At 38.3% G+C, this 24507-nt stretch overlaps 2 protein-coding genes and 1 non-coding gene across 7 annotated transcripts in view; 1 reads left to right on the forward strand and 2 right to left on the reverse strand.

The window, feature by feature from the left end:
- Positions 1 to 10494, reverse strand: part of LOC146310491 (apoptosis-stimulating of p53 protein 1-like) — a 58075-nt gene extending 47581 nt beyond the window's left edge. For 4 of the 5 annotated variants that reach the window (XM_084742096.1, XM_084742092.1, XM_084742094.1 and 1 more), the window contains exon 1: positions 1593 to 1855. In XM_084742096.1, the coding sequence (XP_084598222.1) occupies positions 1593 to 1706 (114 nt within the window). In that variant the 5' untranslated portion in view covers positions 1707 to 1855. Of the gene's footprint in view, positions 1 to 1592; positions 1856 to 10203 lie in introns of those variants that run through there. The other variant, XM_084742095.1, reaches the window with a different exon arrangement.
- Positions 10495 to 14560: 4066 nt separating this feature from the next.
- Positions 14561 to 14632, forward strand: trnae-uuc (transfer RNA glutamic acid (anticodon UUC)). The gene has a single exon. It is a non-coding gene; the product is annotated as a tRNA-Glu (tRNA).
- Positions 14633 to 17010: 2378 nt separating this feature from the next.
- On the reverse strand, positions 17011 to 23165 carry ptp4a2a (protein tyrosine phosphatase 4A2a). Its single transcript, XM_084742658.1, has 8 exons — positions 23022 to 23165; positions 21502 to 21637; positions 21265 to 21390; positions 19579 to 20235; positions 19382 to 19474; positions 18250 to 18380; positions 17887 to 17961; positions 17011 to 17726 (listed from the first exon to the last, which is right to left on the reverse strand). The coding sequence occupies exons 4-8, from the start codon at positions 19672 to 19674 to the stop codon at positions 17615 to 17617; spliced, it is 507 nt and encodes a 168-aa protein (XP_084598784.1). The 5' UTR covers positions 19675 to 20235; positions 21265 to 21390; positions 21502 to 21637; positions 23022 to 23165; the 3' UTR covers positions 17011 to 17614.
- Between the last annotated feature and the right edge of the window lie 1342 nt (positions 23166 to 24507).

Here is a 24507-nt window from a genome sequence, read left to right on the forward strand (position 1 = left end):
GATTCATAGTAGCAGTGAAACGTTAATCATTGAAAAGCTTTGATAAGCGTATTGGAATTCTCCTCAAAAACTACTCACAGTATTACTTTTGTAACCACTAATGTTTACAGCATTATCAGTAGCAGGCATTCAATTTTGAGTTTTTCATTGGTTCGTTTGAATTGGACAGCCTGCAAAAATGCACATGAAACTTTTTGACAATAAATCAAATTTTAAGCCTAATCGGTAGTGAAATATGATTTTAGATGTAGTAGATTACACAGTGATGCATACTTAAAGGCAGAATCAGTAGGTTTTGTCTGAACTGTTCATAGACGCACCAGAGAGACAGCTGATTGTTGGCTTACGTTCCCACACTGTAAAAAAAAAAAAGAGTTGAGAAAACAAGGAACCAGCCTTCACCAGATTTCTGAGTTTTGAATCAAACTCAAACTCTGAAATAAACTAAAGAAAGTTTTGCCAGCCTATAATCTTTTGTTAAGATCATTTATGTTTCGTCTTTAGATAAACTTGAATCTTTGAATTTTAGTAAATGCTAAAAAATTTGTTTCAGATTTGTTCATAGTGAACTGTGGACCTGATATGTCAGCAGTTGGATGCTTGAAAATTAAATTGTTGCAATTTCACATAAGAAGAAAAGTAAATAAAACGTAATTCATTAGTAAAACTTTTTCAAAAATTAGGTGTGTAAGTTGGGCTCAAAACTAAAAACTCTTTTTCAGAAAGTGGTCTTAAATTTTGGGTTTTCTCAAATTTTTCGTTTTTACAGCGCACTACGTGAAATATCAAAGTTTTGAATTAGTAAAGCATCCGGACAAAAATAAAATAAATAAGATAATGAGAAAATAAGGAAATACAGGCAGGGGAGTCTTTGCAGATACGTTAAGGCCACAATTACAGTCTTAAAAAAATACTCACAAAAGTACCTCAAAAAATTACTTTATTAAAGTAATGTAAGTTGTAATTTGTTACTTCCACCCCTCGTTACGAGCGCATGCTTCTTCTGATCATTGAAAATTTAACATGATGAACTCATTGGAGGGACATGAACAGGACTCAAAAAATCACACACACACACACACACACACACACACACACTCAGATACACAGAGGCAGATTGAGTTGTGGTTTCTAAATTGCCTCTGGTGCTGAATGGAGCGACTCTGGCTATTTTAGGCATTAGAGAGGCAGAAAGAGATAGCCAGATAGTGCGACTCTGTGCAGCAGGCGAGAGTGACAAACAGCCCTGTCTTCTCTTAGTTAGTCTGCTGCAAAAACACATCAATGCTCATTTTATTAGCTGCTCCAAGGCATTTCTAAACACAATGTCTTAATTGTAGTCGGGTGGAGGGATGCCACAGTGGCTGGCTTGGACTGTCTGAACTGAAACCCCAACCTGGTGCCATCTATTCCAGCCTGATACCAAACAACACCAAACTCCCCTAAAATCTGTGCTTTCCTAACACACAGCGGCCTCACCGTTAGGTTAGTTTGACCAGCTGTGGTGGTAAAAGTATTTATATACAAGAAAACAAAAAACATGCTAGTGCAGGCACCAATCTTTTACTAAAGCTCTTCTGTCTGTCACTCACCGCTGGTTTGGTTTTCCTGCTTTTCTTCCTCTCCTGTTTCCTGCATTTACTCAGTTTGAGGTTCTTTGACAGACACACCAGTCGCTCCAACACCAGCCTGAAGAAACGCTTCATTGGAAAACCATCGACTGAAAACACACACAGAAGTGTGTGGATGCACGTCTGTGTGCATGTGTGTGTGTGTGTGTAATGTATAGATAGGTAATTAGTGGTGTCAGGTGGAGAAAGTGGTGGGAGAGAGTGTTTGATGTGTCAGTGTCAGTGTGAGCGTGTGAGGGTAGGAAATACAAATATAAGAGTGTGTGTCAGTGAGGGAGGAGGAGGGGGGAAGGGAGGGGAGGGAGTCGGCTTTCAGTAAATTTGAGGAGAGGGTGAGGAGGAGAGGATGATGGGAGATAAAAAAGAGAATCTGGACACTTTTTTATGCCTGTTAGTGGGAGTAGACCGGGATATTGAGTTTTTATTACAAATCTGATATGGTCTAGTCAACATCTCTGATATGATTGAGCTGCTACTATTTTTATTGTTTACAGTTAAGTAAGAGATGTGACCTGAAAAATCATTTGAGACTTTACTCATCAGCCTCAAATGTAATTTTCAACAGGTCTGATGTACCTGTACAAGCTGAATGTGGCAAATAATCTTGCTGGAAAAGTTAAGGTTCTCATCATGGTATTTTCATACTAAACACTCTATGGGTAACATTAAATAACTGAAATTTTCAGGAATTTACAAGCATGAAATTGTGATAAAAGAGTGAATGCTACAATGATCAAATGTGCTTCAAACCAAATGTTATTGGCCATGAAAAGCTTGTCAGTCTGTCGCGCAGTACGTGTTGTCATCATTAGAAAACAGTAAAATCTTTTATTGTTTTGCATTGGCAAGGGTTTACAGGAACAAATCAGCTCAAAATCAAAAATACATATTTTCCCTCTTACTAGCAGCACTACAATCCATCTAGATAGTTTTGGCGTGAGTTACAGAGTTTAGAGGTATCAGCCGTCTGTCCTCTCAAAAAATATACTAGAAGGAACTAGATGGCGCTCAGCTCGTGGTGCTTAAAAATATATTTGAAAAGCTAAGTTAAGTGCATTAACTCATGGATGAGAGGCTTGTGCTCACGACAACTCAGGATGTAAACATTAATGCCGCTCTCCTGAGCGTCCTCCACAGAGCTTTAACTTTGTGTCCGTGTATGTATTTTTGAATTTGGGGTGAACTGTCCCTTTATTCAGCTGATCTAACGCACACAATACACACTTTACATATTGTCTGTATACTCTGTGATGATCTTGTACTTAATATGCGAATACCATGATAACATATATATATATTACCTATTTTGTGTGCATTGGACTATTTTTTATTTTTGTTTTTGTCTTGGTATCAAAAGAGCTACTGTATTGTTTTTATATATGTGTACATGTATATATATGTATATACACACACACATATATATATATACACACACACACACACACACTAGTATTGTATCAAAGTTTAAAATTCTGGTATTGTGACATTATTCCAGTCACAGTCTATATGTGGATTATTACACTACTAACCTCTTGAAACTTCTTGATTAGTTCTAGCATGTGACAACTGAATTGTGAAGTCTTAAAAAAGTCCCAGACGTTGATGCCAAAACCCTTTTTTTTTTAGCTCAGTGTCCAGCAGAGCTGGAGCCGGCCAGGTCACTCAGGGTCAAGACTGAGACCTTCACTTACAAAGTCATTTAATGGCACAATACCGACACATACCGTATTAAGACACTTTGTTTAACTGCTACTTATACACTTATTTAAAAAGCTTTTTTTTATTTAAATGTGACTATTATAATTCTGATTAGAGTAGAAAAAATCTTCACATTAATCTTAATGACAGACATGACCACCAGCGATGGGTCTAGACTTGAGGAATGTACCTAAAAATAACCATAAACATTACTCCTTCATACACAAAATATTAGCACAAGTATCTGCATTAATACTGGCTGAATATATCTGTATATGTTAGATGTATTGGCTGGTCAATGTGGTGTGGAGTGAAGCTGTCCAGAAGCAGCAGTGGTAATGCTGGAGGGGGAGAGATTACAGAGGCCACACTGATATACTGCAGCATGACTGCACTCTTACACACACACACACAAACACACACACACACACACACACACACACACACACACACACACACACACACACACACACACACACACACACACACACACACAGAAAGGACACAGAAGGTACATTGGCAAAGGAGCGGTCTCTCTCTCTCCCTCTCTGTGTCTCACACAAGGTCACATGTTTGGTGCATGTGCGCAAAACAGTGCATCTATTGGAATTGACAGAAAATCAGTAGACAGCGCAGAGGAAACACGACAGACACGAGATGAGATCCAGAAAACAAGCTACTACACCAGTGTTGTCATCACATTAATACTCCCTGTACTTACTAAATAAATTCATTGACACACTATAAATAAGAAACAAAATCTGTTAATCTCTTTTTTTCTGTTTCGGCCTCCCCTCGTCCCTTTACTCCTGACCTCTATGTTGCTCCTGCTCACACAGATAATAAATCTTCAGTCACAGATTAGTTCTGCGTGGATCTGACTGATATTTATGTCCCACAATCCTTTGCAACCACTGACTGGAGATGCCATACTAAACTATGAACCTTAACCTGAAGCATTTCGCTTATCAGGATGAACTCAAAATGAGAAAAAAAAGAATTTTGAGAAAAGACAGAAGTACTTTCTGTAAGAAACTTCAGATGCACTGCCTTGTAAGAATGTGTGTGTGTGTGTGTGTGTGTGTGTGTGTGTGTGTGTGTGTGTGTGTGTGTCTCCACAGGAACCGGAATTTTTATAAACAAAATGTTCTTCCAAGTTGTTCAAAAGGAACCTTTCTGCACTTCCACCCACTACAGACAATACAACCACACACTGCAACAGAGATGGTCAAGATTCACACACACAAACACACGCAGGCACACAAACACGCATGGACTTCAAACAATAAAATAGGTGTAGAAATAAAAAAAAAACAGCATTTATACAATTTTACAACTGATTAAAACATTTAAGACATTGTTTTTATTCTAACCAGAGTGAATGAGAGTCTTGCTCAGGCATACCAAGACTGGTGAAAAAGTCACATGGGGCATGACATCATGTCACCAGCTGCCCACTGAAAGGACAAATGTATGGAGAGCTGCAGTCAAACCAAACTTCAGGTTCCTGCTACAGAAACGAAGAGAACCTCATTAACATTTGTAACAACGTTAATAACATAATAGAGCCTTTCTCACCCGTGTGTCTTGTGTTACATCCATATTTCAGATAAGGACAGTCTCATACAGCTGTGTATTCAATATTTCTGTTTTAGCTGCCCTTAACAAACACCATTTCCCATGAGCCCTAGAGCTGAAGTACAAGAGCGAGTCGAGGGGTTGTGGATAGTTGAGACGTGTTTGTGATAACAGTGGGATATGGAGGACTGACCACTGTGACGTTTCAGACATCAGAGATTACAACTAGAAAGGTGATCTTATGTATTTGAATAAACCAAGTTATGATTGAATAAGTTGGTAAATTGCATTGACAGAAACTTTTCATAAGAGGTGTAGTTTTTTTTTACATGCTTACACAGTGACCATTATTCAACTGTGTTAAAATCATAAATGTTTCAGTTTCTTATAGCAGCTGCTGAGGATGAGAGAATGGACAGATCACAATGTGACATCAGGACTTCAGCTCTCTGTCGAATACGATCTAAAACAACACTAATCATAAAGTCTTTGAATATGTAGAATTTGTTTTGTTTATCTTCAGAAGTCACGACTGTATGTTGGGACTAAAGGCTGGATTATACTGCTGAATGGACGGCTGCAGACACCATGGACAGCTATTAGTTTTGTCTATGCAATACTTTTTGGGGGGATTTTTATATATATATATGTATATTTCTAGAGTCCACTTGGAAGATACGTTCCCTTGTAGACGGTGTGTGTTCAGTCTAGTCATTCTATAAGCAGGAAACTTACAGAACTTATGCAGGGTGAGGACATTTCCACATGTTAAAATGTTATCCCTTCTCTTTTTTGGTTTTATTCACAGCAGGTGACTTCACTACAGTCATGATCAAATTTCATTTTTGCAGGCAGCTGAGTCTTTTTTGTGAACGTGAACTATGTAATGGTTATGCTTGGCTTATCTTTGCTTATCTTTTTGTAGGTGCTAAATCATTTTAAATGATGATGGACTCTGCAGGGATCTGGGGGTGTAGTGTGCTTATACCTGCTGTGCAAACCATTCAAGGAGAGTGGTCCTCCTGGGAGTGAAATGGTTTTCAGGCTGTTCCATCTGTCACACTGTTGTTATGTCTGCCCAGTGGCTTTATTTCCAAATCCAGTCCATTGTCCTGGCTCTTCCCATGTGTTTCATTACATCTCCTAAAATAAACCCCTCTCCTCACAAGATCTAGGGCTACACCTGAACTCTTTTTTTTGTCTTAAGTGAAATAAGGAATCAGATTATTAAAGAGCAGCTGGTGGAAGCCCACACGGTTTTAATTTAATTTCTGTGACATTTGCAATCGACGGTCTGCTGCTCACTGGTTAATGATGAATCATGGGAGGGTAGAGCAGCTAGTGTGGGAGTGGAGAAAAGCACTGCCTTTTAAATATCACAGAAGAAGACACCCGCTTTAGTCAGTACAGCAACCAAAATTAGGAAAGTATTACACACAGGAGAAAATAGCCGTGCCATACTGTCCCTCCAGTGAGGCAGCTTCAAGTAACACCTGCTAACAAACTGCAGGGATTTACAAGCTTAAATTTAAAGTAGGACTCATTGTAGACTGACTGATGATATGCACGAGTCTGTATTACATTACCACTGCACTTTAGGAACTGGGTTGTCACGTTTATCTAAAGCCATGTGCAATGAATGAACAGTCACGTTCTGTGGTAAATTAGCTTCTTAAGTCACAGTAAGTACAAACAAATTGATATTTCTGTGTGGACTGGTCCAACAGCCCGTTATTACGAAGCCAGAATAGTCCAAAAGTCCCTGGGGAGTTTTGCCTTCAATATCTGAGTGTACTTTGATGTACAAATGTCAGGTGACCTCTGTCAGCATTATACCATAACAATAATAAACACATGATTAATCTTGGTTTGGTTAGGTTAAGGCACCAAAAACAGTTAAGTGTGTTAGTTATTGTCAGTTAAGTTACATATGTAAGTTCGGAATAAACGGCATTTGTTGTCTAGATTGTCAGACAAATGGGCTTTTGGTCCAACGGGACATTTTTCAGACTGAATAACAGGCCGTCAGATCGATGTCATGGCACCACTCCTGTGGTAGATATTTCTGACAACAGAGTGACTGTATCAGAGTAAAGCCCTGCCAAAACAAATATCTAAAGACCAAGATAATCAAGACGCTAAAGTAAAGTAAAGCTTATGAATGAAAACAAGAAAGAGTGGAAAGAAAGAAATCCCAGTGTAGCAAGTAGCTTCGCTGTTGGCAGTTGTTGAGTTGTCTTTTTATGTGTGTGTGAGTGAGACACACCACAGTGTGGAACACAGTGACAGCTGAAAGTGATTTGTGTTTCAGACGCCCCAGCTCCCACTGCCCACACCCAAACACACACTCACACACATCAGTCAGTAGTGTCTCTATAGGAACTGCATGTGACCGGTGAAACACGAGCTTCCAGCTCATTGAGAAAGAAACAATCTTCTCACTTCTGAACTACCACAGTGTCTCCTACTGTGTGTGTGTGTGTGTGTGTGTGTGTGTGTGTCTCTGTATTGCTTATGTTCTGAACTTTGTTGAAAGTTTTCTACATCAACCAGAACGAGTCAATACATCGGCCAATCAATTATTGAAACTACTTTCATGTTCAGAATAAATTTATTCAACCCTGCAAAAGAGAAACCTGCTTCATTATTTTTGCAACATTTCTAGTTTGCTGAAAAGTTTTTCCAATAAAGATGTGATTCTTTAGAAATATATGGCAGACTAGCAGACCACAGGATCAATATATTCATTGTATCTCCCTCTGTAGTATATACTATACTTTGTTGTACTTAATTTTAACATGCTATTTAGTGTTGAAAACCTACGCTAGAATCGAAAAATGACTATTTGCAGTAGCTACGATGTTAATTGTAATTTTAAAATGCAATGTGACCAAGTGTTGTTAAATGTCTGTACCAGAGTTTATGGTAATTCATCAAGTAGTTAGTTAGGTGAGAGAGTTCAGATAGTTTAGATAGTTGAGATGTTTCAGTCTGGACCAGGTGAATGGCTGACAGAATCAAAGTTGTTAGCATGGCTAATAAATAGCATATTATGATTGAGTGGAGTATTCTCATTCTTGATGGGAAATGAAGCGGTAGCAGCAACATTGCCAGCTCTCTACCCAGGAAAATATGTGTTGGCTACTCGACATTTCAGAAGAAGTTGCCAGATGATATCATGCTCTGTTTTGCATTTGCTGTATCAGTCATGTGAGCTGCCGGCTGTTTGCAGAAGTGAGGGCAAAGCTGTGAGAAGAGCCATATGGAATGTGATTTAAGGGTCAATACAGTTTCCCCAGCAGTCTGAATAATTTAAGCAGACTTGTTGCAGCTTTAGGAAAATACTTTCAGTCAGGACTGAGAGTGTCAAAATGTGTGAAAACTGAGTGGACAGTTATAGAGACTAAAACTCACTCTATTCCTGGAAAAAGGATGAAGAAAAGGCCTGAACCAGGAAGGACATTTAGGGTGAGGTCAAAGGTCAAGGAAGAAACGTTCTCTGTGTTTTTCTCCCTCTTTCTGCAGTAAACACATCTCTATATCTTCAGTGTATTGTTTGGAGCTGACAGCAGCCCAACCCAGCCACAAAGTGTAGTGCTCTCAGTGTGTGTGTGTGTGTGTGTGTGTATGTGTGTGTGTGTGTGTGTGAGAGAGAGAGAGAGAGAGAGAGACAGAGAGAGACAGAGCAATAGAGAGAGGAAGACTGAGAGAGGAAGGGTTGGAAGGAAACAGGAATAGTCATGGTTTACTGATTTTAGTGTTAGTTTTCAGGTAGGAACTCTATTATGATTTTGAGAGATTTTTACAAAACAATTTTTACAGCCTCACTCTGTACTGTTTGCAAACTTTAGACTGTGTACAAATCTCTAACATCCACTAACTTAGCATACATCAATAAAACACCTTTAGGTGTTTGAAAACTTCATCAAATGCAACCCTTGGAAGCAGAGGATAATATAGCGGATAAAAGTGTCAAAACAGCCAAAAGAAAAGCAAGACTTTTGACTGAAACCTTCAAAATAAAAGCCAGATTGATGAACTTGATGGTATAAGTTTTGAGTCTTGCAAAAAACAAAGGGGGGTGGGGGGGTGGGGGTTTGGTCACAACTACATATATTTAATGCCACATACAGTAGATATATTGAGATACATGTATATGTAGGGTATAGATATATGGCATAGATCTGCCAAAACTTCCTAAACAAAAGTACTTGACAACTCCAAACGACTTCTAGCATCCAAATATCAAGTTTTACAACATTCAGCTTAAAAGACTACAGATTTCATAACCATCTTTACGAGCCAGAATAATACGAAACTGTTGATATTTGTAGATTACTAACAACTTTCTGATTAAGGGGAATTTATTTTAAAATAATTTTATCACACTGGGGCTGCAACTCATGATTATTTTTACATTCGATTAATGTGTTGATTTTTTTTCTCTATAATGGATAAATAGTTGTTTAGTTGTTAATAGTTGACATAGAGATTTTGGACTTAAATAATATTCAACCCACTCAGGCGACTATCAAAGTAGTTGGCGATTAATTAAATAATTGATTAATAGTCAATTAATCTTTGCAGCTCTGTATCAGACATTAAAATTTCTCATCCTTTAAACACTGAAGACACACACTGTATTAAATATGCACTTGCACTTGAAAATGCACTGCTTCCTTTCATTTACTGTTGAAAATACCCTCTTGGAGATGATTTATGAAAGGCTGAAAACAAACTCCATAAGATAGGCAAGTTTTCATTTTGAAAGAGCCAGCTTCCTGTTTTGCTCTTGTTAAATTCTGTAAATTGATACAGCTCAGACACTGAACACGGATTTTTAATTCTGTTTAAACGTTTTTCATTTCTCTAAAGTCATTTAACACGGCATCTTAAAGCTCCTTGCCTCAATGACCTTTATTTTGAAAATATAATTCTTTGATAAAAGTTTTTCCTTTTCTTTCCTGTCATCATTTTGGGAATAGCTGACGTGAAAATACGTAAACATGACGACAAGCAATAAAAAGTTGCATTTGTTTTTTTTTTAAATATAAATGTATGAAAATATTTTCATAATGAATATTTCAAAATCATAATTTTAATTAAGTAAGCTAACGATGTGCCGTTTAGCTCCAGTTTTAACTACATTCACCGGTCCGGTTTTTACCGGTTTTTCCTTCAAACTGTCGCTATCTCTGAAGTTATATAGTACTAACAATGCCGCATATGTTGACCAAGACCATACATTTTCTACAAACCACATCCTGTTTGATAAATTTCATCAATGAAAACTCACCGGCAACATTGCTGCTGGTCCGTCAGTCCTCCTGTCCCGTTAGAAAAATAACTTTCTCCTTATTGTCCTCCTCCCTGTCCTCCACTCTTCTTCTTCTTCTTCTTTTTCTTCTTCTTCTTCTGTGCTTTTTTCGGTCACTTCCTCTGATTTCAGGTAATTTCCCACACATCCAGATTCTTCTTCTACTCTCCCTGCTGTGTGTCCAGCCAGATATCCAGATGCTGAGAAAACTAAAACTCCAGCACTTTCAATCCCTCCCTTTTCCTTCCTCTCTCTCTCTCTCACACACACACACACACACACTGACTTACACACACACACACACACAAACACAAACACACACTGAATCTTTCTCCTCTGTTTTGCACTCGGGGAGGAAACACAACTGCCTGTGAGAAACCTGGGAACAGCAGCAGTAGTTTCATTATCAGAGTTTCAGTGATTTCGTCCTGTGGTCATCAGCAGGCGGTCCTCCGGGTCTGTCTGCCGGGTGAACTGGGTCACCGTCCCGCTCATCCCTCCCATCAGCCCCCGCTCTCCTCCTCCCCCTCCTCCTCCTCCTCTCGATAAATAGCCTACAGGCAAAAACTACTGACAGAAATAGCTGGTGGAACAATCACTAATATATAAATCTATACTATTTTCCAGAGGTTAGTTTGAGTGAGAGCGCCCTCTCCTGGCTGTGTGAGCAGCAACAGTGTTTTCCTACCGTATTAAAGCAAACTTGAACTTGTGACAGTTCACATATACTTACAGTGTGGACCTGCAGTATAACATATATGCTTTAAACACATACATTTCTGCTGCCAGGGGTCTCTCAGTGGTGGGAAGTAAAGTTCAAATACTTAGTCACTGTCTTAAGTTTTCAGGTATCTGTGTTTATTTTTCTGACACCTTTTTAGTTTTGCTCTCTACATTTGAACACAAATATCTGTACTTTGTACTCCTTACATTTCCAAAGTGGCTTGTTACTTTACTTTGAAAGCCTTTGAGTGGAATTATTGATTACTTTTATTTTGCATTATTGCGCGTTTCCCTCCCAACATCAAGACTGATTTTAACCTCAAAACTAAAAAGATGTAGCAAGACAAAATATTAATCTTGGTGTCTATCTTACCTCTCAATCATACTTATGTTCCACTTAAAGCCCACAAAAATGCACATGCACCTTTGGATGGCAGAGGGTTAGAGGGTGATACCATGCAGCAGAGGGGGGGGGGGGGGGGGGGGGGGGGGTTCATGTATGTTCAGAAATCATGTACAGCCGCTTTAATGTTATTGGAAAATGCTGTTTTGACAAATTAAAAAAGAGGAGTGATTTTGACTATTGACTATTGCATACTGAGCACACACACACACACACACACACACACACACGGTCGTGTAGCTTACAGCGAGCTTAGAGATGTTCAGCTGTCATATATTGAGCAGATTATCACAGAGCTGTCCTCTCCCGCCAAGGACGCTGTAGGCCTCTGCCTCAGTGTGTGTGTGTGTGTGTGTGTGTGTGTGTGTGTGTGTGTGTTCTGACTGATCATTTTAAAGTCACACTGTACAAACCATAATGATAGAGCACATTACAGAAGACTCTTAACTTTGCTGACATTTCTTTAGTATTGTTCCGACACACTGCACTGAACCGACAAGAGCTTTTGTTGTGATGTTTCCAACCTTGTGAACAGAAATAGACGATTCCTTCTTGCCTCTGAAAAACATTATAAAACACTAAGAAAGTGTTCTTTTAAATTTCAACCTGAGTGTTAATGACTTTAATGTAAAGTTCATTACTGCCATCTATTGCCCACAAGAGCAAACAACACTAAACATGGAGACATTTGAACTTGACCTCTTTGTACTGACTGCTGTGGAGAAGTAACTATTTTCATGTCTGCATATCAGTACATTAAGATGATCAGTGTAACGTCTGTTGCATTTACTCCTTACACCTAGTTGCCAGTTTATTAGCTATATGTAGCTCAAACTAATGCAGACTAACACATCAGCCCTGCAATAAAACCTCCCATCATTCAGGTTGTAATGTTGAAATGGTGTCGGAGAGGTGTTGATTCAACTCTATGTCCATTCTGGGTGTATTTTAATTTGTTGTTGAACTGTGTTAAGTTGTACGAAGGTGTTTCTGTTATTCAGACTACTTATTCAGAACTTAAATTGTAACAGTTCAACAGGCCATTTTTCATTTTTCTATGGCCTGCAAGAGGCTACAAATCAGGCTTACATGTGTGTGATATAATAATAAAACTGAGGGACAAACATCTGAGCTACCTAGAGACATCTGAGCCAATAGCTTTTTAAAGCACCTGTGTGCTCTGATTGGCTACAATAGGATTACACCTGCTCTGCACCTGCCATTAGCTGTCAAACCTCATGTTGTTGTCTGAGCCGGTGGACAACAGACAAACTTAAAGTTAAGTTAAATGTAAAGAGGCACTATGTGTCAAACCACGACTCCTTTTCTGGTGGTTTTCCTGACGACTCAGGAATAAATTAATGAACATCTTACTATATGAGTTACTTGAATCCTTTCCCTCCAGGAAGTTGCAGTGTTGCAACATTAAACCAATCCCCATCCCAATCCTGCATGAATTTGCAATTTTGTTTAACCGCTACAACTTAACACAAATCTGACCAATCATCGTAGCTTCCCGTGAGTTCCACCAATCATAGCACGCAAACGTCATACATGTACGTCTCAAAGAACTGACTTAATGTTATTAACTTTTTTGTTTGCATTTTTATTTCTTTTTATTCTGTCACAGGTACTGAAAAGAACTCAAGATTTATCATTCCTATGTTTCCAATGCTCTGTGCAGTTTTACATTTTATAATTTTGTGTTTGCTCTTTTGACCGAGATTAAACTCCAAAAAGATTTTTGGACTTCTTCATGTACAAATAGAGCATATTTTGTTAAAATCATTGTAATACTGAGTGCAGAACAGAGTGGTTTTATTGTCTTTGATTTTTATGAATTATCCCCCAAAAAACTCAACATTTGCTCCTGCAGTTTCATTGCAAAAGACACTGAAAAACATTGCATCATGCATCACATTTTTTTTTAGAAAAGCTGCCGTGAAATCAGGTATTTAAGCCTGCAACAATCCCCCAAAAAGCCTTGAAATCCTGGAGGGACTGATTAATTGAAAAAGTTTTTCTCTGTGGGCCATGAAACCCCAGTGTGGCCCACTTGTTATTGAAGCTGAAAAGCCCTGCTGTATGATTGTGCTCTACAAATAAACCTGAATCAAAAGAGGGAAATAAAGTATTGTACTCTACTCCGACTAAGAAGCTCTTCTTCTCAGTTCACTGATCTGACATTTTTATAAAACCTGTTCCAGGATGTAATGTGACATTCAGTCAGTTTTCTCTTTGGGTGGACATGAAAGAAGGCTGTGATGAAAAGTAACATTTCCTCGGATACGTTTTCCAGAACTGAGTCTCAAAACCAATTTGTGGACATTTATTGTGATCATCCACTGTGGCTCTTTTGTTCAAGGTTAGTTCATGTGCGTGCGTGTCGTCAGGTCACTCAATAAAACCAATCAACCTTGAATCATCCATTGGCTCTGTGGGATGCTATCAGTCCAGCGTGACAGCAGCATTCACACAGCATCACCACGGCCAGAGGCAATCTCTCACTGTCACACACGCACACACAGATACAGAGTTCAGCGAGGTCGGGTCGGGCTCAGCCTCACGTTGGTCAGCTGCCATGATGCAGCTACAGACCTACATGCAGTCCAATCACTGTGGCCTGGAACTGTTGGAGAAGCAGCCTGGCTGCCTCTAAAGCTTCATTTATAAATATTATTATAGATGTGACTTTGGAAATATGAAACGTTTCCACTGATACAATGATCCTGACCTTTCAAAGTGAAATGATTGACAGCCTCTGATCATACAGATATATGTCTCTTTCCAGAAATCATGACCCAGCCGTTTCATGTAGGAACTACTTTCTTCCTGCAGTAGAATCTACCAGAGCTACTTTTGAATCTACATGAACTACTTTCTTTATAATAGAAAAAGTATGGTTCCTACATGAAACTCACAACAAGATCTGCAGGTTATCTTGAGTAATGATGACTGATTGAGTCATGAACACTGGTTTTGAATTTTTAAATATATTTTTTGGTACTCTGAGTGCCATTTAGTTCCACTATATTAGAGAAAAGACGGGCATTTCTATGACCGATTTGTCCAAAACTCTGCAACTCACACCAAAACAATCTAGAGGAAGAAAAAAACTGCAGACCAGGGAAAAAATACATATTTTTGATTTTGTGGTGACCTGTTCCTTTGAGTGTGACAAGTCCATGTTTTCTTTGCTCATGATACAGATCCCATATGGTCTAGCGGTGAGGATTCCTGGTTTTCACCCAGGCGGCCCAGGTTCGACTCCCGGTATGGGAACTAGCTTTTCAGTGACACACAGCAAGAAAGTACAAGGTCAAAATCACAGCTGGGTCAGTTCCTGTTTGTGTGTTCTCCCCATGTTTGCATGAGGCTTCAGTCATGGTTACATTAGAACTAATCCTGCATTCAGGTGGTGAAATGAATTCCCAGATAGGAAAATTCACTTAAATGCTCCCTCTTGTCAGAGTAACAACTTGGACTGTTGGGGAAAATTTGCTACATGAGTTGTTGTCTGTTGACATTTCCATACTGCCTATCAAATTTTTGCTCATGTAATTTGTTGGCTGTAACCATTAGTTATCCAGATAGAGTGACCTTTATTCGTTTGAAAAGTGATTTATTAACATTAACCCTGATAACAAGTCAGGTAAAGCAATATTTGAGTCTTTTAACTGAATGTACTGATGCAGCGTCCATATTGTTTCCACATTATGACCTACAAGTATGAACACACCGAAGTCAGAAGAATGACTTCCTGACTTGGGAAACTGGACTGTTCAAGGAGCACATGAATGCAGCATCATTCTCTTGTCAGTGCCGTGTACGTAGGCAGTGCTTGAGAGCTGGAGTTGGTCCATTGGCGCTGCACAGTAGCTATCTACTGCTCCTTAGGTGCAGAAATTTAATTCACACAACACTGTACTGTGTAGGATGGTGTTAATGACCAATAAAGTTGATTATTATTAGATGGACACATTAAACTAGAAATAGGATGGTTATCAAAATAGTTGCAACAGACACACAAGTTCCAGTACTAAACACTTTAATTTTCTCAGAAGACTAATAGAGTTTTTTTTTTTTTTTTCCAAGCAGACAGACATTTCACAAAGAAACACTGTGGAATCAATAAATAAATAACAAGTACAAATAGATAAAAGGTACAGGGAAAGAAAATAAAACCTATAGAAAAAAAATAACATCACAAAGACCAACAGCATCTTACAAACACAGCAGCTGACCAGACAGCTAGGTAAGTACAGAGCCGGAGATTGACGAGAACTATGGTCACAGAGGTTTCAGTGGCAGCCATGTTGGCTCCACAGTCCTGCTGTTCCACAGGGGTTGTGATAGGAACACAGAAGATATTCAGGAGATTGTCCCATTAGTAAATTTAAGTGTTGGGTGATGGGGCACCAATATAATCTACGTTTGTGTAACTAAAATCTCACTCATCCTGCTACTTACCATCTTAATTAGTATGCAATCATGTGTTTGCATGGAGCCTACTATCACTCAACAGCACATTCTGGACTGTTACTAAGACTAAAGTTGCGTTTCCACGACAGGAACTTTCCTTATGGTCAAGGGGCCTTTAGAGGTGTTTCTATAGCAGGAACCAGGGTCTAAGTTAAGTCCCTGGGGAAGGTAGTACTTTCCAGAAGTAAAGGAACTTTGGGCATGGGGCTGCTAAACATTTCTGATTAGTCGAGTACTTGCAGCATTTCACTTCAGTCACCATTTTTTTTTTTTAAATCTGCAGCTGCAAACCAGTTTTTTGTTTTGTTGAGTTTTGTTTTGTGTTGATTGTGGCAGGTAGTTCAACGTGGAGTTGTGGAAAAAAGCATCAGACACATGGACCGAAAAACAAAGTAGTAAATCATGATCAGCAGCTTGAATCCCCACCATGCTTACTGTTGTTGCAGTGTTGCAACACTAATGATACCTGATATAGTTGCATGCAAAAATAATTCAAACAGCTGTCACTTCCACCCCCCCCCCACAGGTCTTTAGACCCAGGTGGAAGCACTGATGACTATAGGATGAAGGAATCTTTTAGCTCCTTGAAAAGTAGTTCCTGGGACTGTACGTATGAGGTACCGTGGGTGGAAACATGGCTTAATATGACACACTGTTTTATTCCACTCCATCTTACAGTATGCATAGCTATAGAGCACTGGGGCAAGAGAATACCTTGGGACATATTGATCATTTTACTTGTGTTTTTAACACTTGACAGCTAACAGGACAATCTACCAAAACCTTTAAGTGTTCATTAATGAATACATTCACCAACTGACCTCTTAACATGTTGGCCTCTTGCCATCTTGATGACATTATGAAGGACAGTGTCAAACACTTACAGCCAACACAAGTTTGTTCTAGAGAAGCAGACTGTGCACCTATGACTCTGACTTGGGACATACAATAGGTAGATTGTAGTGTTGTTTAATACAGCATACATCACATTTGCATCAAACTTAAGAGTACGTTTTCAGAAATCATCTAAACTTTTAATCTTTAAGCAAATTCTTTAAATAATAAATTATCATGTGTGCCACATTCCGGCAGCAGGACATTGATTTGGTCAGTGAGGAAAGATTGGAATAAATTAATCAGCCTGATGTGCAATAAACCAGCAAGCCTCTGCAAGCACATACGGCCAACTATTTATTTAGCATTTGTAGTGTTGTGGCTTACAACAAATATCAAGCTCCAGACCAGTTTAGCATCACAAGAATGAATCAACTCTCAAACACCTCCCTACTAACACAGAATTGTCTACAGAGTCTCATCCCACTGTCAAAGTTTAACTTGGAACATGCCTGTTATCATTAACAGCATTTATTGTAGCTGCCAGTTGTTACACCTTTGGAATAAATATATTTAACTGTTTGATTTCACAGTGATTGTGCTGACAGTTAAAATTAACCTATTAACTGTGGTATTTCCTTTTAATTCATTAAGTATTTTTGCTACATTTTAAGGTGAGGTTACAGACTAAGGGAGCAGAAATAAAACCTTTTAACACCAATTCCTAGGTTCATTTTTGCTGTAAAGCTGTTTATGTTTTGAGAAGATTTTCAGAACTGTGCCGTGAGGTCCTTGAATATTTAGAAGTACATTAAGTGCTTTGAGTAATTTTCACGTGCTTTAATGTTTCCAAAAATTTTCACCCAAACATGTCAACTTTCCATTTAACATCAACAGATGAAAGTCTCCTGTGAAGCTGCAGTGAAAATGTATGGGGGCTGTGGATTCCTACTGTATACAGCAGCTCTGTCCATTGGCATCTTTGGAGCGCAGACATAGTTTAGCTTTGTAGTTTTCCAGGTAGAGCAGCTGCTTGGAGTTGAACGCACCACGACGCTTCCTGACAACACGAAAGAAACACTTTGCTTAAAATAGGTAAAAAAATATTTAGAAAAAGAATGACAGGTGTGTGAGCAATTACAGGAATGATTCTGAATGTGGTGCGTGAAAAGACAGCAGCTGTTTAACTGGGAACAGTAGAGTCACTGTTTTGTACTCACAGTCTTATGAAGTGCACAGCATCTTCATATTCCATCCCACACTCAATTAGAGCCAGGGCCACCAACACAGGAGCTCTGAGGACAAACAAAAGATTCAAATGTACGAAAAGCACAAACTTCAACTCAGTTTCTGTGGCCAGCTTTCCTCAGTGGCTGGTATCATACCATCTTGTAAATCTGGTACAACAGAGCTTAATACTGTGCAAAATTACTACAACTGGCAGTAAATGCTGGGTTTAAACAACAGATTTGGTGCAACTGAAAAAACCCAAAACCAAACTGACGTGAGTGGACATCTAATCTATCTTAGTAGACCGTTCATATGTAATAAATGCAACATGTTATGTTCCTGTGAGCACTAACCGTCCTAGTCCAGCTACACAGTGCACAGCCACACAGCTCCCAGGCTCTTCTTTAAACTTGGTCTGCAGCAGGTTCAGCCAATCATCAACCACCTGCTCTGGGGGGGCAGAACCATCATCAAATGGCCAATCCTGGAAGAGAGATCGAGTTGTTACTTGATTTTGCCAATTTGTTGCAACAAACGTAAACATCTTCGTTTCATGTGCAAAGACATTATTGGAAATTTATCATAAGCAAAATTCTCTGCAGGGATTTATGACACTGGATCAGGTTTTAACCATTTGAAAGGGATATGCAGCCAGCTGCGACCACAAACAGGATAACCCTCTTTCTGAGATAACTTGTGATTGGCCAAATTCTAATGGTTAAGATTTAAACTTTTACAGAGGAGACAAGAATAATCCTGACTGGAAACATCACAAACTGTTGTGGTATGTGTACGGCCCAGAACAGCAGGACTTTGCAGCGGGTGATTAAAACCACCCAGAACATCACTGGTACTCATCTGCCGAGCATCAGTGTTATCAGGGAGGGGAAGTGAACTGCACAAATGATATTAAAAGACAATACCCACAATGGCTTATCTTACTTAATTCATCCTCAGTACTCCTCCACGTAAATAAATATATTTTTTTAATTTTATTTCTTCAGCCGATCCACTGTATATAATTTTATGGGTTGTCTGTTTTTTTTTAATGAGTAGCAATAAGGGAACTCCAAATCTTGCTATACGAGCCTGTTGTGTAATGATAAGCAATTCTCTTGTATCTTGTAGTTTGTGAAGCCTGAAAACAGACGAGAGGATGTGCAGAGGTCTTCTTTTATCACAGAATTACAATACGCTGAAAGATTATACATTTTTAGCCAATGGCAAAAAAAAATGAATGTTCCAGGGAAGTCTATAATATTTTCATGTTGTCATTGTTCAGTTGTTAAGCTGACAAATTCCAAGATTGTAACCTTGTAGCAATTTTCACCCTCTATAATTTGAACTTCCGGAAGCGGTTGGATATCTTGCAGACCATTTGTGCTTGAATTACCAGCAGATAAAGTTTATGATCTTTAGATTAGATACATTTTATTAATGTACATTATTGCATTGTGTAATGCAATGTGTGTCTCTGTAACTTACCAGGACCTGTATGCCTTCTTGTTCCACTGGTGCCTTGTCATATGTAGCAGCACACACTCTCACCAGGGTGTTAACTCCATAAGCCTTCAGATCCTACACATCAAAAGACATTTTAACACAACATTTCACTGTTGCTCCCCCTAAAAATAAAATAAAATGAATGAAATAAATAAATGAATGATTAAAATATGTTCTACCTCTATAAACTTTCCCAGTTGTGCATTGGTGGGGTTGTGCGTGATGAGGAATCTCAGACAGTCATAAGTGATCTCCACTGGAGCCGGTCGGTTCATTTTTAGACTCACAAACGTTTGTTAAGTAAGATAAAAAGATCAGAAAAGTACTGTGCTTCAAAGAATGGAGTAACAGACAAAGTCTTCACAGGAATTTAAGTAAAAGACTTCTAATTGTTCAAAAAAATTGTTTCATTAAAAGAAAAGCCAATTATGAACCAAAAGTTAAAAAAACACAACACAAGACCAATTTCTTGAAAAAGAATGGGAGGAAAATCAAAACTTTTCTTGGCAATAAACGAAAAACTAAAATTGGCGTGGTTAATAACTTATTAAAATCTAGCAGAGTGGCATCAAAAAGACTAGAGAGAAGACACCCAAAGTCCAGAAGAAAAATTGAAGACAGATAAAAGATCTGTCCTTCCTTTCCTTCAAATCTATTAGCCCATTCAGAGAAGACTCGTACGAATCAGAGTAGAAGAGAAAAGGAAAAGCAGGAGAGAAGAAGAGCTGCGAAGAAAGTCCCGGGATAAAACCGAATCCTCCCCTACTCCCAAGGACAGGTGACAGGCTGAAGGTTGGCTTGTCTTCATATGGGTTGAACAGGATGGCAGTAAGGACCTGTGAGGACATGGAGACTGTTATTGACTTTTTACACTGCTTTAAGAAAGCCGAATAATAGTATACTTGATGTACATTTAATCTTTTTTCTTATAATTATTAAAAATACCAGTAAAACTTTTCTATTTCACTGCCTTAGTGTTATTTAGGATTTTATTTATATAAATTAAGACAATCAACTGAATCAAACAGTATTTTTTTTTCTGTTTTTTTTTTTCAGCCCCGAAAATCCAGCATTGTTCATCCTCTACCAAATATAATTATATACCGAGAACAAGATTTTCTGTTCTGTCACACATTTTACCTCTATTAAACAAATGCAGCTTCTGCACCATGCGCAATCAATAATGCTAAAAGTGCCATGAGGATCGATAATTTTACTATTTTGGGATGCTTACAGATAGTAGCTGGTGTTTGTTTGAACTGGATGAAAACAAAACACAAAAGTGGCTCATGCATGTGTGTGTTCAAACACTATGCTGCACTCCTTGACAACATCAAACCTCTACTATTAAAGGACTGCCCCATCAACACCTGGCACACCAGTAGAGGAGGTAGCAGCCACATACAGCGACTCGGAGGTGGAGCTTGAACTTGCTCACAAATGTATGCTGTGTTTAATCAAGTTGTTTTGAATGCACCACAAAGCCGAGTATTTTTATAATTAGCTTAGTTTACTGCCTTAACTATTTTCAGGCACAACATGAACACACTTATGGATGTACTGTGTTGTAGTTTGATTTTGTAATGGTAGGTTATTACAAAAATTGTTGCACTGATGGATATATGGACATATATCCCTTCCCAGGCATCAGCTTGCTTAAAAGAATAATTAAAAACTACACAGGTAGATTTGTAGACATGTCAAACAATCATATTTTGTAAAATTGCACATTTAAACAAATTCGTTCTCATGGTTACAACTTGTCCCATAATTTTGCTCAAAATACAATCATTTTAATCCTTTGGAACAAAGGTTAAACATTTCCCTTGAGGCAATGCTGCACCACAAGCATTTATACTACATACCTGTGTGCGTGAATGGCAGTGTTTGCGCCTAGCTGGTCTCTCCTGTTCACTTGTCCACAATAAGCAGCAGGTGCTGGGCTTGGCAGAACTCCCCTCCAAGCCTCGCAAACGCCATACATGTGCAGCCTGACAGAGAGAGACAATAAATATCAAATCGCAAGTGTGATGTGTTGCCACTTATTTGCACTGTCTCTAGAGATAGGACAGTGTTGCAGTGACTCGCATTGATATACTCACTGTGATGAGAGCTGAGGAGATAGTTCATTGAGCGGACACAGGAAAATGTGACGGCTCCGGGATGTAGACACACCATTGATGATGATGCTGCTTTTCTGGGTCCTGGCTGACAACGGCCCGCTAGCTTGCTGCTAACCTGCAGCATAAAGGAAAGCATGTTAATGTTGCTCAGTCACAGGAGGCACAAAATTTGTTAGAAATGTATGGCGAAATACCATTTTAAAATCGCATCATATTCTACAGACTTGGAAAAAAAACATGCTTGTTTGGTACATATCCCACAAAGAAGAGAAAAGTCACAACATAATCATTTAAATGTGTTTTTCAATGAAAATGGGAAGGTAAAAAAGATCATTTCCTCTAACTAGGGCTGCAATGAATTATTCTTCTGCATGATAAATTGATTAGTCTATTGATTATTTTCTTGATTAATTGATTTGTTGTTTGGTCTATAAAATAAAATATTTTGATCAGTATTTCCCAAAACCCATGATGACATCTTCAAATGTCTTGTTTGTCCCCAAACCCAAAGATATTCAGTTTAGTGTCATACAGGAGTAAAGGAACCAGACGATATTAACACTTAAAAATTTAAATCAGAGAATTTTGACCGTTTTTCCTTATTTGACTAGATTATCAAAATAGTCGGCGATTAATTTAATAATTGATGTGTAATCAGTTAATCGTTGCAGCTCTACCTCTAATATCGCAAATCATACCGGAAGTGTTATATCAATCAAAGTTACAACAACTATATTTTTTAAAAATCATTCAGCCCTAGTGTGTATAACGGTTAACTTATGTAGCCTGACTAAAAGTATGTAGGTGCCTCTCTTTGTTTAATGGAAAAACAAAAGCTATGATTTTACATGGAGTTTGGCGTGGCGCCCACTGGAGAATAAGGGAACCTATCAAAGCTACAGTGACCTGATTTTACATCCGCAAGTTGCCGACAGTAATTTATAAATAGTTAACGGTACAGTACAATAGACAACTTGTTAGAAGCTTAAAAAATAGCTTACTAAACCTTATATACCTGTACAGTAACCTAATAATATTATGTTACAGAGACAACCCCTTTGGCTGTTAACGTTAGCTACCCTGGGCGATGTTCTAACGTTAAATTACCCAAAGCCAGCTAGCGAAACGTTAGCTTTATGATACTGGTAGCTCTTTTTAAAGATACATAAATTACAGTATTATACGACACAGATTATAACCTAGTTTAAGACCGAATGTTAACATATGATTTAGAAACTACCTCAAAAGACAAATGAACAACGCCATCTGTCATTAGAGGCTCCGCCGCCAGCCAGGTCATATAAAAACAGGTCAACAACCATGTAGCTAATGTAAGCTAAGCTAAGCTAGCTGCAAGGCTAACGGACAGCACTCGCCGGTTTTCAATAACAACTAAATGACAGCGTGTACAGTGACCTTGTTAACACATTAGCTACAAAGTAATAACAGTTCTTACATCGACATTAAACACACAGGACTGACATAACATCGCTACTCACAAAACGCAGTAGTTTCACGAAAAATCCAGACGCTTCTAGTGACAGAGAAGAGTCTGCGAAGGAGACATGTTGAACAGAAATGTCGAGTTAGCCACAATAATCACAGCAAGTTCCGGCTGCGAGCTTTCAAAAATACAACTGATTTTAAAAAAGCACTCACACACTCATTTCATTGTACGAGTCTTCCTTTTACTTTGTAAAGAAAAGTACACTTCCGGTAAATCAGCCTGTCTTCCGCCAACTTAACGAGTTTAAAAACAAAATCACTGTTGCTGCCGGAGCACCCTTGGCAGTAACTTCATATTATGTTGCATATTTATTTTGTAAAATTATTATTATTATTATTATTATTATTATTATTCTTATTATTATTATTATTATTATTATTATTATTGTTATTATTATTATTATTATTATTATTATTATTATTATTATTATTATACAGAAGTAATTAAGTTTGAGGAAATAAATGAGGGTGTTCAAAAGGGAGAATATGACATATAAAACATAAAACAAGATGTCCATGTTCTCTGCCCTCTAAATCACATTTTATCTATCCAGGCGGACTTGAAAATTCTAACTCGCTTAGTAATATCCCATTTGTTCAATGTACTTTATATTATAAGGCAATTAAGCAGGCAAATTGTCATCTGAGATGTAGGCTGATGTCGACGTCATTGCTGCCATCTGCTGGTTGAACACAACATAGAGCATCTACCAATATACAGCTGGGTGATGCACTATCTGAATGTTTTTTAAAGTTCTTTAATGCTGGTGTTTACCTAAATTCCACAAAGAAACACACACACACACACACACACACACACACACACACACACACACACACACACACACACACACACACACACACACAAAATAATAATAAAAAGACAGACTGACACTTTAAAATGAGCTTCCTGTCTGTTCAGAAAGTTTTCAAACCTTTTTCCTGCTGGTATGACATTTTCTACAGTGTTTTAGACCATTAACCTACACACATTGTTATAAGGGTGTGATGTTAACATCACTGCCAATAGGAGCTGGAGCCATTAAATACCCACGACTACTACGAAGTCATTTAACCCAGGACTGAATGCCGATTTTACACTTTCCCACTGAAGACAAAAGCTAGGTGTTAGTGCTTTTTTGTTCTGTGTATAAGGGGATTAAGATGGGCAGGGGCCAACTTTAAATGGTGTGTTTACAAACAACAAAAAACAAATCTTACGTAACGTACCTTTAACCACTGTGGGGTGGTTATCAAAGTCATTGATAACACTTGATTCATTAAGGCTCCTGGCTTTTCTAACAGCAGTCGTTAGAGCTGCACAATTTGGTAAAAAAAAAAAGAAGTCATATTGTGATTATTTTGAGTGAAATAGTGACTGCAATATGCAATGAGTAATGCAATGAGTAAAAATGAGCAGTTTTGCATTACAATTTTCATGTTCACTGAAAAAACAACCAATTAAAATTGTGATGATAT

The sequence above is a fragment of the Lutjanus erythropterus genome, chromosome 18, assembly GCF_056507025.1.
Source record: "Lutjanus erythropterus isolate fLutEry1 chromosome 18, fLutEry1.hap2, whole genome shotgun sequence".
Taxonomy (NCBI): Eukaryota; Metazoa; Chordata; class Actinopteri; order Lutjaniformes; family Lutjanidae; genus Lutjanus; species Lutjanus erythropterus.